Consider the following 16,096-nt stretch of genomic DNA (forward strand, 5'->3'; position numbering starts at 1 on the left):
CCCTCATCAACCCTTCAGTATGAAGACAGGTGCTGATAAAATCTAACAGTTCTCATAGCAGAGGACAGGAAGCCTGTATTTAGACATATCGAGCTCTTCGCCAGGCCAACTCCTGACCTGCCATAGAAAGCAACCCCACAACAATTGCTTAGCTCCCGGGTACCATTAGCCATTACGAGAAAGAAACCGGACTCAATCGTTTCTATCCTACCGGAGGATTGAACCAGGGACACCTCGGCTGTGAGGCGAGGACGCAGCCTATTGTGCCTCAATCATTCTAGAGGCTAGTAAGGGTGGTATTATCAGGTACGTCGAGTATATTGGGGCGGTACTGGTAGAGGATGGCGGTGTAGGTGCAGGAGAGGTTGACGAAGGAGAGAAGAAGGCGTCGCCCCAGCACTCCTAAGCCCCCGACGCTGACGACGGCTCGGCGGGAGTTGAGGCGGGAAGCCAGGGCTGCCAGTAGAGGGCGCTGGGAGGTGTCCAGTCGCTGGTACAGCTCCCAGACGGTGTCCTCCAGGGCGAGGTGCTGAGGGAGGGAGGAAATCATTACTATTTTAATACAGTGTGATTTTATCACGATCAATGGGTTAAGTTGTGCATCTATGATTACCCAGGACGCTGGTTCGATCCTCGTCTTGCTCGAAAAGATTTTCTCATCGACTGGGACAGGTTGCGACTGAAAGTGAGTTCCCTCAGCAATAATATTAGTAAAAATACCATTATGATATTCCAATCAGTCTATCCGTAAAAATACTATTCGAAATTTTTTAAAATTAGGACATAGAAAATGGGAGTAAAGTTCTTTTTTTTTTAACTTATCTTCTCTTGTGTATCAACTTGAGATGGGGAACTTGTGTAGTCCTTGTGGCACGCCGCTTGTTCCCACTCACCGCCTGCTGGAGGAGGTCGGCCCGGTAGCACATCCAGTAGAAGCGGAGGAGCTCATCGACGATGAAGCAGAAAATGACGAGAGAGACGACTGCGTCGCCAGTATGTGTGGTGAAGTAATACATCAGACTCAGACTCATCACCCAGGTCACCGCACAACGCACCAGCAGACGCATGGAGAAGGCCTGCAAGCAAGCACAGCGCATGGAGAAGGCCTGCAAGCAAGCACAGCGCATGGAGAAGGCCTGCAAGCAAGCACAGCGCATGGAGAAGGCCTGCAAGCAAGCACAGCGCATGGAGAAGGCCTGCAAGCAAGCACAGCGCATGGAGAAGGCCTGCAAGCAAGCACAGCGCATGGAGAAGACCTGCAAGCAAGCACATCGTATGGAGAAGGCCTACAAGCAAGCACAGCGCATGGAGAAGGCCTGCAAGCAAACACAGCGCATGGAGAAGGCCTGCAAGCAAGCACAGCGCATGGAGAAGACCTGCAAGCAAGCACAGCGCATGGAGAAGGCCTGCAAGCATGCACAACGCATCAACACCGTCAAAGTGGTTCACTACTGTTTGTAAAATTAGTTAAACATCAAATATAAAGCAGCTTTCCTCTTAGCCAGAAGTACACGAAACTAAGCTGCCCGTCTGACCTCCCTGGAAACACAAACCTAAACTGTCTCTATTTTCCGCTTGTTACAACTTGTAATAAAGTTGTTACATCTTGGCTGAACGTGTTTATGACGTATTAGAACGTTGATACAACTTGCTATATTGGTTGTTATAACAGGTTAGGAGGTGTGAAAACTTGTTCGAACGTTGTACCAACGTCGTAGTTTCGGTGTGTGTTTGGCGGGCTGCCTATTAGTCCCATACAGCGTCAGTATTACGACACTTTTAGTCTCACTAGAAGCACCGAAATTTGTACGCTATGCTAAGTAGCGAACAGGCTGATTACATGCACCACTCAGCCCACGAAAACCATTTACTGTGTACATTTATCTGTAACTAATCCTGTTCAATAGAGCTCTAAATAGTCTAAATTTTAACAATTGGGGTGGCAGGTAGCTGTATACAACAATACACACGTGGCAGCTATACAAACCTTCGAGCGTCGTATAGTCTGACGCTAAGCATTCTCGCCAGTCTAAATACACGTGGAACGTCGTATACAATATATATATATATATATATATATATATATATATATATATATATATATATATATATATATATATATATATATATATGTATATATAGACTACTATAGCAATCCTGAGTAATTGTCATGTAGTCTGAAGTGATAGAGAGAGAGAGAGAGAGAGAGAGAGAGAGAGAGAGAGAGAGAGAGAGAGAGAGAGAGAGAGAGAGAGAGAGAGAGAGAGAGAGAGAGAGAGAGAGAGAGAGAGAGAGAGAGAGAGAGAGAGAGAGAGAGAGAGAGAGAGAGAGAGAGAGAGAGAGAGAGAGAGAGAGAGAGAGAGAGAGAGAGAGAGATAACATATATATTATAGCGTATCCCTAACAACATATCTCAATATCTACCAATGATCAAGCCGCTATCAAGGCCTCACCTGGTTGAAGAGTTCAAGGAGATAAGTGAGGTGTTCGGCACTGGCTATCACCTCCCCCGGGTTAATGGGACGTGGGTTGGCCCACCCTAATCCCATCCACTGTGGGATGATACACAATATTACCATGGGAACTTTGGCCACCCTTCTCCCATGCATCACAGGATGATGTACGGGGGAACATTAACATTGGCTGTAGGGGGGTAAACACACTGATCTTGTTAGTATAAGGAAAGTCATGTCGACAGTGACACACGTGGAGTTTGTGCTGAGCTTCAATTGTTTGTACACACACAATTGTGCTGAGTTTCTATCACCCTGATGTACCTGTTCACCTAGCAATTGTGCTGAGTTTCTTTCACCCTGATGCACTTGTTCACCTAGCAATAAATAGGTACCTGGGAGTTACACAGCTGCTACGGGCTGGTTAGAAAAGGATGTGTATGTGTGTGTTAGAGAGAAATATATGTAGTAGATATAATAAAGGACAAATAGATTGGTTAGAAAGGCGGGGACCAGGAGCTAATAGCTCGATTCTGCAGACACAAACAGCTACATATTATCGAACAGAAAAAGCAGTTTTTTTTTTTTGCAACAACCAAACTAATAAGTAATATAAACAAAGTAATAATAATAATAAAAATATTAAGTGATGGTAATTTCTTCTCACAGACATTATAACATGGGATTAAAACTCACACTTGTGTATTTTATGTATTCTATGTAAAGATTTGAGATACACCAAGTCTTTCGCACTCTCTTGAGTGCTTTATCAAGGTCTGAGTATGATTTTAACAACAATGGGCTTTTATCATAATAAATAATAATAATAATAATAATAATAATAATAATAATAATAATAATAATAATAATAATAATAATAATAATAATAATAATAAATAATAATAATAATAATAATAATAATAATTATAATAATAATAATAATAATAATAATAATAATAATAATAATAATAATAATAATAATAATAATAATAATAATAATAGCAGCAGTAAAACCAAGAATGATAATAATAATTACAATGATAATATAAAAATCGAATAAACGGAATTTACCTGATTTCCCATGGTCATATCTCGGACCGACCTGTCATGCTTGTCGTTCACAGTCTTCGCATCCTGGTGGTGGTGGTGGCGTCCGGAGTCCCGAATCCTTCGGTTACGGTATCCTCGAACCCGTAGGACCCTCAGATCCCACTGCTCTTCCTGGCTAAAATGGCCGCATCGAAGGTCTCTGATTGCACTTGAATAGGCTTCGGTTATGGCGCCAATAAGAGATGCCGCGTGGAGGTCCAGAATTGCACATACACCTGAGATTACACACGAAAAAATTAACATCGATGGACGGTATGGTGTGCTATTGTCAAGCTGGTACAGCCACCTGTCCCCCTGCCAATACCCGGTGCAGTAGACGCAGTAGACTAGAGCGGACACGATTGTTTTCCAGATCTTCGTGGGTTTCGAAGTCTTGTCGAGAGCTGAGAAAAAGCGACATGTTGCGTTCCTTTTCCCCACTATCAACATCAGGTTAGCGAGGACATACCCCCCGCCCACAATGATAGTGGTGGCCGTAATCGCTGAATCGTAGGAACTCTTCCATGCAATGATAATGGCTTCGGTGGTGGTCCTAGCTACAATGCCCATCAGGATGACCAAGGGAAATAATCTCTTCCGAGCTACCTGGTACCCTCCAGATGGCTGCTCCTTCACTAACAAAAGGCCAGTGACACTGAGGACGCTGTACAAAGCGGGGTTCGAACTCTCCACACTCACTCCAGGATCTTCGGAGTCCTCGTCGAAGTATGAGGGCTTTCGAAACATACTTGTTCTGTGGCGGACTATAGTCAGTCTGTGAGTAAGGTGCTTGATAACCTCTTGAGCAGACTGCTAAGGACAGCAGTTGTGGTGACCTACCCTCTAACAGGTATATCATCTGGTGTTACCACAGTACGCGACGTATACCTTCTGCTAAGCACCACGATCTACTGGTTTAGTGAGAGCCTTTATCACTTGACAGCATCAGGAGCACGACATAGTTTGGCCCGCTCAGGAGGACTCTTCCCCAACGACGACAGTCTTCACTTCATGAGCGATCACATTTTCGACCAAGTCCTCCAATCTTCCTGCTGAACATTGTCCAGTGAGGCTTCTGGTTCCTCTTGTTTACCACTGAATTACCTCTTGGCTTGCCAATAACTCATCATCACGATCCACGAAGTAATCTTCGGTGACAAAAGTTGTCAGACACACTTTAAAGTGCTACTTCCAAGATCTCTCATTCAGTTCGTGAATAGCGGAAAATTACCTTTCTAAAATATAAATGCAACACATTTTTACCACAAAGGACCTGATGAAGCAGTATTGAGCTCATTCGCTACCTTCTTTAATTTTCTTAAGACCCTTGAAATTAATATTTTTATGGCTGTGAAAGATCAATACGCAGTATAGCAACTCTCTCCTCAGATAATGCTCGTCCAAGCAGCGGCCGACCTCATAGCCGCATTTATCAATTTTAACATAATGTGTGTCCAAAATAGGACTTTTTCTGAGAAGTTAATTTGATTATATATGAGAATTTGTGCATAGTTAGGCTCAGGTTTGGTGAGATACATATTTTCTGTTGACAATTATTTGCATTTGCCGCATGCAGATGAAGCGTGTACGATCAAAAAAGAAAGAAGGCGAAGCAATGTTTGAAAAACAATGTTGAATGTAATTAGTTGAGTTTCGTATTCAGTGTGTTTTTAATCATAAACAAGAAAGAGGTGGCTGGATTAACGAACTATTGTTTGGATAATGGGTTGCAGCTCAGTGGTGGCACGCTATCCCCCACACCTCACCAGCTATATCATCCTGGTTCGAGCCCAGTACAGGGTAAATTACGGGCTATTCATACCCGTGCCACATTTTGGGTGCCTTAATCTTTATCACTTTATCAGTGGGAGATTCCACTGAATATCGCTCCATTACTGTTCACCCCTCTTCACCCAGCGGTAATTTGGGACCTGGTTGTAAACTGATTGGCGGATTGTGTTCCAGGGAAAACCACGTAGATTAAGGTTTACCATGAGTTAAGGTATTGGAAACCTCTCAGCCTATGTACAGAACAAAGAAGTGAGACTTCATTATACACACATTCATAAAACATGAAAAGGAAAAAAGTAATTCATTTGACTAGTTACCATTGTCTCTTAGATAATTACAACACACACACACATATACTGCACAACTCCCTGAAGAACATCTCAATGGTAAAAACTTATCAGAAAAGCAGTTTCAGAAATGATTTTGTAAGTCATCTCTGTTACTGTGTTGTGGTGCCCTATTTGCTAGTTCTTTCTACGCCTGTCCTTGGTATATCAGACTTTCTCTCTACAAAGAAACATCAATGAAATCTCAGTTTCAGAATAGCGTAACAAACTAGAGAGGGTTGCCAAATTTTGTGAAAGTTGTCCCAGTGAAGAGTGGGGCGGTAGACAGGAAATAGGTGACATTGGATCAATAGGAGGTTTATATTGGTAGACAGAGAATAATGTTTAATTAGATCGGGGGAGGATAGTTCAGTGTGATGGTAGACAGTAGAATACTGCAAACTGTAGATGAAGAAGATAATGCCTCGGAAGATGAAGGCTGGTCACTGACGGATAGACAGTGGATAACGCCACATGTCGGGACATAGTGGAATGGATTAAGCAAAAAAAACTTGTCTGTCCTGATTTGTAAATGATCGGAAATTTGAACCTCTAACCCATTTACCCCACACCTGGTATTATCTTACTGGCCAGGTGACAAAAGTTCAGATTTTTCTGACGAAGATTGCTATTCGTAAGTGATTGGTTATCGAAGATAAACATGTCACTTGAGTTATAACGGAAGAGATAACAAGTAGTGTGTTGTGAACAACTGGCGGGAGAGGTTCGTCTATGCTGGTACTGACTATATTTGGCGTTCCTGCTTTGGTTAACGTTCCAGTTGCGGTTGAAATTGCATTTTATGGGTTGGTGCCCCAGAATTTGCTCTGTGGGTATTGGTAGGGATCGCGTTCTTCAGATGAGTCTCCACACCCAGCTCCTGACTGCTGTGCTGATAGTTCTCTTCGTCACCCACGCCACACAAGGTAAAGTACAGATTATTAAACAAAATGATTAATATATCAGAGTATTGGATAACATCTTACTGAAATGGGAATATTTTGATATTAATTATACTCACACATGAATAGTATTTTTTCATGTTTTATGTTTATTATGATCTCGAATTTACAATGCTCTGATCAAGAGTGTCAATCCCCTGCCTTCCTGTCTATTTCTCATCTTTCTAACTGCACGGAACTCATGATGAAACATTATGTTTGTTTTAACTTCAGACAGTTTTCTTTCTATGAGTGCAATTACATCAGGGTTTTCTTTCAGGTCGGGAAGGTCATGTCTTTTCTCTGAATACATTTTTCCCTGTAAGCAATCGCATATGTTTTTGTGTACATTACTTAAAGTTTCCCTTTCTTTAATGAATTCTCACTTCCTTGTCCATTGCTTCCCTGGAAAGCCTCTGTGTTAGAGAGTATTTGGGTAGGATCTACATATGAAGAAAAGAGTTGATGGGGTCTGCAAGAGATTTAGAGCGTTGGTTGACTTTGGGGGGATGAGTGTAGGATGAATTGAGGGATGAAGTGAGGATTACAACATTGAGGGGGAGGGGAGAAGATCACAATGCTGGGGAAGGGGGGACGTTATAGGATGGGAAATATAATGATTTGGGTCTAAAAGAGTAACATAGGGATTTGTGCGATGTGAGGCTACTAGCTGAGGCATTTGCAGGGGTGGTTAGAATTTTTGTGAAGGGTTGGGAAGGAATTTGTCGGAAGTATGGAAAATGTAATATTTTATGCCTCTGTTGGATTTATCCTTGGAGTTGTCGACCTGAGGGACAAGAGCTCCTCTCTCCTCTTCACTCTGAGGTTGTCGATCATAGAGGCGAATTCTTCCCCAATATCTACACTGAAGAAAAAAAATATATATAAACAATTTCAATTGCAACATCCTGCAATTTCCAAACTATTAATAAATTAAAAGAAAAGTCGATATCGACTACATCATCGGTCATTAAAATTAAGCTAAACCTTTGTTTTTGCGCTTTTTTGCTTAAATCTGTATGACAAATGTACATTCTTGAAAACCTGGTTTTTCTGCCAATGTTTAAGTATATCAGAGCTAATTTTAGGCATTTTATTGTTGTTATAATAATTTAATCTTGGCTTGGTCAGTGCGCAGGCTGCACACAGTTATATATTAATGTTATTCCTTCATTTTCAGGGTTCTGGTTCCAGGTAGGTGTGAGGCTTTGTTTCTGGTTGTCATGGAAGCACGCTCCTTGAGGTGTGGTGTAATGTCTGCCCTGGTACGTATACTGACTTGGTGCATATATTGACCTGGTACGTATACTGACTTGGTGCATATATTGACCTGGTACGTATACTGACCTGGTGCATTTACTGACCTGGTACGAATGCTGATCTGATATGTATGTTGACCTGGTACGTATATTGGCCTGATGTGTATATTGATTTAGTGCAAATACTGACCTGATGCGTATATTGTTCTGGTGAATATATACTGAGCAGGTGTGTAACTCAACCTGGTGCATATATGGACCTGGTGCATATACTGATCTTTTGCGAAGGAATAGTGACTGGCCTGGTGAATAAACTGGTCCTGATTCGATAGAGGGACATCAGACCTGTTGGAATTTCGGAAAAATCCAATAACCTGTTAACAACACTGACTCAATATGGCCTTGTTGTGACCAGTTCACAACACTGAGGCAGTATGACGCTGCTGGACCTTGGCGACGGCTGCCAGATTATCACACTGACACAGGACTGTCGTCAGTGTTCCATGATATGCTTATAGCCATATTGTGTAGGGAAACGTCTAATATGTTATAAATGTGACGTATTATAAAAAAATATATAACCCCCGTAATATTTACGTTTGCAATGTATCGGTCTCAACAGCTTAGGTAGATTGCTGAGTTCGTGCATTTCTGGTCAGGCTAAACAGTTGCATTTTTTACGTAGTGGCCAATCTAGAGAATCGTTTGCTCTACGACCAGCTCAAGAGGTAGTTATAAGGCATCACATTCTCTGCCATTAAATCCTCAATTGCCTTGTTTAAAACGAGCAACTGGATCACAGTACAGCACTCTTATACCGAAAAGATTATAAATACTTAGTAATATATGGATTTGATTTGTTATTTATTAATGAACAGTGAATCTATTTGATTATTAATTTAATTTAGTTAATTAATGCGGTATTGATGAGCAACAGTTATATTTGATTTTTGTATTATTATTCAAAATATATTCATTTTTTGCCATGTTAATCATATTAACAAGTTATTTTATCATGTCTGGATTAGTTGTTGACTGATGGGCGAACCTTACGCACCGTAATGGTGATAACAGATAATCCTTGTATGTTATCATACAATACACACTACACATACAACACAGCACCATAGCAATACACAAATAATACACACTACACATAATCACGTTGTCGGGGACTTCCTGTCCCCGACTACGTAATTATATACATATGAGATATGCATATTGACACATGTATGGGGAGAAAATCTTTAAGCAGTAATGCAATGTATAGGCCATGTATGACCCCCTACACAGGCCATGTATGATCCCTACACAGGCCATGTATGACCTCTACACAAGCCATGTATGACCCTACGCAGGCCATATATTCAACAAATACATAGCGAGTCGTCCGTTCAAGTGCATGATGGTCATTCAATATTATGGAGACTAAACGTAAGAAAGAAATCTTAACAAGGGGGCCTCGTAGCCTGGTAGATAGCGCGCAGGACTCGTAATTCTGTGGCGCGGGTTCGATTCCCGCACGAGGCAGAAACAAATGGGCAAAGTTTCTTTCACCCTGAATGCCTCTGTTACCTAGCAGTAAATAGGTACCTGGGAGTTAGTCAGCTGTCACGGGCTGCTTCCTGGGGGTGGAGGCCTGGTCCTGGACCGGGCCGCGGGGACACTAAAAGCCCCGAAATCATCTCAAGATAACCTCAAGATAACCTCAAGGGGTAAAGTAAAGTTGATGAATAACATCTGAAGTCTTGTTGCTAATGCTTGTGACGAGGGGGGGGGGGGTGATGTTGCTGTCTCTAGTAACAAGGGGCGTGAAACACATGAATATAATCACATCAGCGGCAGATGTTTAGATAACTAATTTACAACATAGAGACATTAATGTAAGAACGCGTTCATAACACTATATACAACATCTGTCTAACCCATGCTGGAGTAAGCAGCACCAGTCTGGAGTCCCACCTCGAAAAAAATGTTAAAAAATTGAGAAAGTACAGAGCTTTTTACTGCGAAGATAAAGAAACTAAACCTAACAACACAGAACTTAAAGATAAACAGACGGGATATGATCCAAACATACTAAATACTCAGGTGTATCGATGATTTTTTAAGATGACTTAGACACTGAGATAAGACTCAGAGATGTAAGGAAATAATTCTTCAGTGTAAGGCCAGTTAGTGTAACCAGCGAGACAGTTTCGATAGCAGGTAAAAAAAGGGGGGGTCCCAGGAGCTAAAGTTTGGTCTTGTAAACACTGTTATGCAAATACTGTTAAAAACATAACTACTTTTAACGAATAATGAAGATATTGACTTTCGCATTAATAACAGCAATAAATGAATGGGTCCACGTTACACTATCGAATAAGAAAATATGTATTTATTTATTTATTTATTTATTGTAAAAGTTATTATTTGTTAATTCCTTTACTTTAAAAGTTACTATTTGTTAATTTATTTATTTCAAAAGATATAATTTATTTTTTGACTCCCTTTTCTTCTTCAACAGATGGTGCTACATAGCCTTCCCGGTCTGGTGCCTTTCTTTTGATAATTACTTACTTCTTCTTCGACAGAATCACCACTACCCGGTATGCGTTCCTGGGCCACCCGGGCCACCCGGGCCACCCGGGCCGCCTGGGCCACCTGGCCAACTGGGTCTCTCAGGTCTACCAGGAAAACCAGGACCAGCCGGCCCTCGAGGTCTCGTTGGACCTAAAGGAGCTCCGGGTCGATCCGGACCAATTGGTCTAAAAGGCGACCCTGGCAAAGAGGGTCCCAAGGGCAGTGCAGGTCGCAATGGGTTGCCAGGGAGAGAAGGCAGAATAGGCCCTCGTGGTCCTGAAGGTCCCCAGGGTCCCGAAGGCCTTCCAGGTCTCCGAGGACCTCAAGGTTCCCAAGGGCTTCCAGGTCCCCAAGGCCCTCCAGGTCTCCGAGGGCCTCAAGGTTCCCAAGGGCTTCCAGGTCCTCAAGGCCCTCCAGGTCCACCTGGCGTCTCCGGCTTTACAATCCCGCCTGATCCCACTATACAGTAAACATCTGTTAACCTGGCAAACGCACAACTTAACCACAACGTTATTTGAACTATCACAACTTTCCTATAACTTTATAATCTTTTACAAAATTTGTGGTTAGGTTGTGTTTCCTGGGTTGGTGTTCTAGGTTCATAAGAACGTGTAAGTCTAGGAACTTTTAGATATTAATTGAACTTAAATACATCATTTTGTATCTACATTTTCCACTTCATTAACTAAATATATGAGATACTGATTAATTGAAAAATGGTGCTTTTATTGTATATCAAATTATTTGAGGGAGGTTAATTTTGCATTTCGGACTGGCGGATTGTGTAGCACTAATATACAAACATTATTACCATTACAAGCAAAATAAAAAAATAAAAAAATAAAATGAATAGTTAATGGATATCACAAACTAACTTAACAGCTATTATTGGATATCACAAACTTACTTGACAGCTATTAATGGATATCACAAACTTACTTGACAGTTATTAATGGATATCACAAACAAACTTGACAGCTATTAATGGATATCACAAACTAACTTCACAGCTATTAATGGATATCACAAACTAACTTGACAGCTATTAATGGATATCACAAACTAACTTGACAGCTATTAATGGATATCACAAACTAACTTGACAGCTATTAATGGATATTACAAATTAACTTGACAGCTATTAATGGATATCACAAACTAACTTCACAGCTATTAATGGATATCACAAACTAACTTGACAGCTATTACAAATCTAACACCTCCTCGAGCTCTTCCTGCGATGGACACGTGCCCAAGATACAGCAGAAATTCCCCCTCTGAACTGCGACACTGAGAAGATGCAACAAGAAACTTGTCGTTCTTTGGTCTTTAGTAACCCTAATTAGTCTGTGGGCCCAGTACTTTCAGGAACTCTAGTGCACATTTGCCGCACAAACAAAGGGTTTCCAAGCAAATCAGAACAAAACTATAGCAATGTGTCAGACCTCTGTATTTGATGGCTTTCTGCGTTTCATAGAAGAAACAGCGTTACCTCTTCCATTGCCCTGTGTTGAAGGTAGGTACTAGCCTATGTGAGGCATAGGTAGTACTTATCTTCTGTAGGTACTACCTACAGTAGTAGGTAGTATCAGGGCCACTAGCCTGCTATCCTTCTAGGGACGCATGGTGACCCCATCTTGACGCTTCTGAGTGCCGTTTTGTCTTGATGATGTCGTTGACTTATTTGTGCCTTGCAATCTTGTCGTGTGATTTATGACATATCAGTGTGTTGTCTTATTGGTCTGCCAATGCACGTTTACAGATGCACCTGTGTTCGGTGAGGAGGGGGACAGCAAGGCAAAGGGCTAGACCAATATAAAGAGCGTCGCGGTTAAGGTGAGTTCCTACGGCTGAGATGAGTATAGGAAATTAAAAATCTTAGAAAAGAGGGGCTTTCACTGCTAGGAGGCGGGTTTTATTCTCAACAGGTGAACTTTCGAGCATTGTTGAGGCAATCTTTCTCCATTATGGGACTTTCCAAGTGAGATTTGGGGTTCTTTTGGGGCTTGTGGCCGCGGTGAGGCGTGTGCGTTAGTGTTCCTATGGTTGGCTCCTTAGATGAACTTCGGAATCTCTCATGAAATCAGATAGGATCTTCTCTACTAATTCGCTGGCAGCAATGCACGTAAATAAAAATACTGGTAGTGCTACCTCTGTTGCATTGTATCTGCCTACTGTCAAAAGTCTAACTGGTAGAGTTACTTCTTCCCCCTGACTGTCATCAAAGTTTAGGTGGAGTGCCTTCCTGAAAAGTGGTTTCAGAAGCCCGCCATATTAACCTAGCAGTGGGCGGCCAAAAGGGCTTAAACAGATATATTTAAAAGATTAATTTTAAACATTTCACCAAAGGTGCAAAACATTGAACCTAAATTAGGTTCAATGTTCTAAATTAGGTGTCAATGTTCAATGCAAAACATTGAACCTAAATTAGGTGTGAGTATAAATGGACTGATGCATATACATCGATGAAGATATATTTCTGTGTATACTTAAAACAGAATCCAATAGACTCCACTATCAGAGGGCGAAGCATTGCACCATACCTGTTTGTTCTGAAGCCCAGTCACCATATTTTAGAAGAATGATGAAGCGAGCGAGACTTCTGCTGCCATCTAGGTGCAAAAAATAACACTATCACCAAGCCAACAGCAGCTCATAAGGCGAATTATTGTGTTACAGGTCGCATTCCCGCGCTCGCATTTCATTGGTAGAAACTCTATGTCGTCACTTACCTCGGCAGCCAATCACAGGAAAGAATCAGCTGATAGCTGCGACCAATTAATTATATTATCTGAAACATTAACAATTTGTTCCTGCTTATTTATGTCGTACTGTTTTATCTCTGATTTCTCTTCACAGTTATGTTTAAAATTATGATATTTTGTTAGCATTAATATAATATTATAGGACTTAACAGTTGTTACAAAAGAATGTTGTATTGTATGAAGCGATGCCCCGCCCACTCATTACTTAGTGTTCAATTCTGCCACTAGATGGAAGTACTTGTCAGGTAACACCAATGCAGTGATAACATCACAGGATAGGCAGCCCGGCAATTCACTTATGGGAACTGTTATATTCATTATTACACATGTATCATAATTTGTTATAAGAATTTTTATACAAAAAATGTATCTTTTTCTTTAAATATATCTTGGTTGAAACTATTAGGCCTTATGCCTTATAGTTTCAACCAAGATATATTTAAAGTTTCAACCAAGATTTAAGAAAGGTATTTTCTCAAAACTGTAACTAAGAAGGCGGAGCTTCAACCCGATCCCTTCCTGTGATTGGCTGTTGAGGTGAATGTCAACACAAAGTTTCTACCAATGAAAAGCGAGTGCGGGAAGCAACCTTCAGCCCAACAACCTGCCTTATGGGCTGCTGTTGACCTGTTTATAGTGTTATTTTTTGACCCCTAGATGGCGTCAGCAGCTTGGCTACGCGCCTCAGAATTCTTCCAAAAGACGTCGGGCCGGACAACATACCTCATGGATGATATACAGGTTTACAGAGTGACTGGTCTTTGTCCGAGGACTATCATAGGCGAATAGCTTATGACCATCCATTATTTATATTATTATTATCTCCATAACCCCCCGCGCCCCCTATTTGCATGTAATTTCCAAATCTTGCTAAATACAAGACTCGTTCCTCACTAGGATTCATCTAGCATACTATTTTCTACAGGATGATTTATTGTCAGTTTCTATTATGTAGTTTTTTCTTTGATGTCAGTGTTTAATGAAAATGGTTACAGGGATGAAGAGCAGAGAAGCTAGTGAATGGTAAGGAAGGTGGTTGTAGGGTAGGGAAGCTGTTGAATGGTAGGTAGGGAAGCTGTTGAATGGTAGGGAAGGTGGGTGTAGGGAAGAGAACATGGTGAATGGTAGAGTAGGGAAGCTAGTGAATGGTAAGGAAGGTGGTTGTAGGGTAGGGAAGCTGGTGAAAGGTTAGAAAGATGGAGAGTGGTAGAGAGGGTGGTGAAGGGTAGGGAAGATAATGAGCAGTAGTGAGTTGATGGAAATGTGGTGAGGGGGAGAAAGTAGTGAAGTGTACAGAAGTTGGAGAAGGGGTAGGAAAAGTGCCGAAGGAGAGTGAAAGTGGTGAAGAAGTGGGGAAGATAATGAGGGAGAGAGAAGGTAGCGATGATGATGATGGTAGTAGATGAAGCACCTACCTACCATTACCTGGGTATATATATATATATATATATATATATATATATATATATATATATATATATATATATATATATATATATATATATATATATATATATATATATATAGTGTGCACGATGTCAATATGTGTGACATCATATTGTTTTAGACCCGACTGGGCTTTGCCAATTAAGTAAGTATACTTTAGTCCTCAACATAGTCTACACACACACACACACACACACACACACACACACACACACACACACTGCCAACACAACACATACAGGTTGGCCTCACTCACACCTGCTGACTCACTCACACCCTCAGGTTGTTAACCTCTGTCGGATCACCTGATGTCGGGGGTTACTAAGAGGGGGTCATCAACGTCGCCTGACGTCGGGGTCACCAGACAGGGGTCAACACCAACACCAGACGTCAGGGGTCACTGAACAGGGGTCAACAACAAACCCTGGTGGCCTGGGGTCACCAATCAGAGGTCAACAACACCACCTGACATCTCGGGTCAACAACACCTCCTGGTGCCAAGGATCACCAGGAAGAACTCAACAACTTGACAATTCCTTAACTGATATCATGTTATCACAACTAATGCTATAAGCATTAATCATGCCCAAAGGTACAAGTTCACCACGACCACCAAACACAGTTAATATATTAACAAAGAGCATTTTATTGCTACTATATCTTACCATGTTAATATCTTTACTGTGTATGTAGTTGTGGTTTATTGTACGTGTAGTAAAACCATATACATTATGTCAATTATATATGATGACTATAAGTATATTATCTTTATCGTTCTTGTCATCGTATGTGATAACAAATTTATTAAGCTTATAGAGCAGAGGACAAATGTTTGGAGAATTGTCTTTATATATCCTGCTTTATTTTTTTTTTTTGTGTGTGGATTATGTAATTTTATATCGGAAATGGATCTGCTAGACTTTTTTTCTTTGAGGTCCACTAATTACATTTATTATTATGTATATAATAATATATTATATGTGAGTATGTGAGAGTCATAGGTCAATCGGGTTGGCCCAATTGCCACCCTTTCAGAAATATTGACATCTATATCGACCCCATGCAATTTTCAGTCTGAAATGAAATCGGGGTTGTGTTTTCTATGGAGTTTTCATGCGTTACTTTCGTATTTTCATGCTACGAGAACGATGACTATGAATTCACTTCGGTCTGAGTATTACATTTTCCAGGAGAATAAGAGAGAGAGAGAGAGAGAGAGAGAGAGAGAGAGAGAGAGAGAGACGAGAAGAGGGAGAATGTTGGAGGAGAGGTAGGGAGAGTAGAGACAGGGAAAAGAGGGTGGAGGTGAGAGGGGGAGATAGAGAGAGAGAGAGAGCAGAGAGAGAGAGAGAGAGAGAGGTGGGGTGGGGAGCGAAGTCTTAGCACCGCTGAGTACCACATCTATTCTCGTATATGCATAAAAAGGAATCTTATATATATATATATATATATTTATATACA

General features: G+C 41.1%; 1 protein-coding gene across 1 annotated transcript; it reads left to right on the forward strand.

Annotated features, from left to right (window-relative positions):
* Positions 1 to 6,350: 6,350 nt before the first annotated feature.
* Positions 6,351 to 11,270, forward strand: LOC123769778 (collectin-12). Its single transcript, XM_045761027.2, has 3 exons — positions 6,351 to 6,585; positions 7,781 to 7,794; positions 10,436 to 11,270. Exons 1-3 carry the CDS (start codon positions 6,462 to 6,464, stop codon positions 10,892 to 10,894), a joined length of 597 nt encoding a protein of 198 aa, XP_045616983.2. The 5' UTR covers positions 6,351 to 6,461; the 3' UTR covers positions 10,895 to 11,270.
* The last annotated feature ends 4,826 nt before the right edge of the window (positions 11,271 to 16,096 follow it).

The sequence above is a fragment of the Procambarus clarkii genome, chromosome 45, assembly GCF_040958095.1.
Source record: "Procambarus clarkii isolate CNS0578487 chromosome 45, FALCON_Pclarkii_2.0, whole genome shotgun sequence".
In the NCBI taxonomy this organism is placed as follows: Eukaryota; Metazoa; Arthropoda; class Malacostraca; order Decapoda; family Cambaridae; genus Procambarus; species Procambarus clarkii.